A 940-nucleotide genomic window follows, 5' to 3' on the forward strand; every position below is an offset into this window, starting at 1 on the left:
ATACACACAAAAACATCAAAATTAGCACAGAAACAGTACTATATAACATTTTAGACACATTCTAGACGGTTTCAGCTAAAAAACGTTAATTTTAGCGTAAGTTACTTTTTAATATACAGTATTCACCTTCATAAAGGAGTAAATACAGCATTCATTGTGACCTGATTTCTCCAATAAAGTTTTTTTATTTTTAATTTATATTTATGGCAGGAATTCAAATGCTGAAGATTTCAAAGTGATGTTTGTGCAAAGCTCCATTTTCAGATGACACATATTCTGAGTGAAATAATCTGAAACTCCTGGAGAGATGTTCAGTGTTTCAGAGAAACCTGACAATGAAAGTTAAATGAAGTGTCTAACAGCTCAAACTGATTCTTTCGTTTTGCTCGTAGTTTTATTCGTATCATTTTGTCACAGACTTTATTTTTAACATTTTAAATCTGTTGCACAAAAGATTCTGAATTACACAAGTTTGTACTAAAGACAAACACCGTCCAGTCAATCAACACAACTCAGGAGGTCTGATGATGGGTGATTATTACAAAAGTTAAATAGATTGTACAGATGCATTGTGGGTAAGTGGGCAAACTGGTCATTTCAAGTTCTGGAACAGCTCCTTTGCAACCTGAAAACAAGACAAACAAACAATTAGCATCTTCACTAAAACACGACAAATTCAGTTAAAACTGTAAGAAGTATAAATGGAGGCAGACCAGTTACTGAGCTAAAGGTGGGCTTTCAGGGTAATAAAGGTGTCATGTAGACAAGGTAAGTTCCCCATGGGAACAGCTGCTCAGACTGAAATATCGTGTAGTCACAGCTAGTACAAGAGGACCCACTTCCAATGGGTATTATACATAGACTTTAATAAGATCACTAGACTGAGCCCCGCCCATCCTGTCCACAGGTAGTGTCTGTGACATCATGGAGGAGCAGAAAC

General features: G+C 36.1%; 1 protein-coding gene across 1 annotated transcript in view; it reads right to left on the minus strand.

Annotated features, from left to right (window-relative positions):
• Positions 1-372: 372 nt before the first annotated feature.
• The window catches only part of LOC106512142 (cytochrome b-c1 complex subunit 6, mitochondrial), a gene marked incomplete at its 5' end in the record, with an annotated part of 2,114 nt that continues 1,546 nt past the window's right edge, over positions 373-940 (minus strand). The window contains 1 exon segment of the mRNA XM_014000822.1: positions 373-625. Coding sequence (XP_013856276.1) covers positions 593-625 — 33 coding nt within the window.

This window comes from Austrofundulus limnaeus, unplaced genomic scaffold (genome assembly GCF_001266775.1).
Source record: "Austrofundulus limnaeus strain Quisiro unplaced genomic scaffold, Austrofundulus_limnaeus-1.0 Scaffold4482, whole genome shotgun sequence".
In the NCBI taxonomy this organism is placed as follows: domain Eukaryota; kingdom Metazoa; phylum Chordata; class Actinopteri; order Cyprinodontiformes; family Rivulidae; genus Austrofundulus; species Austrofundulus limnaeus.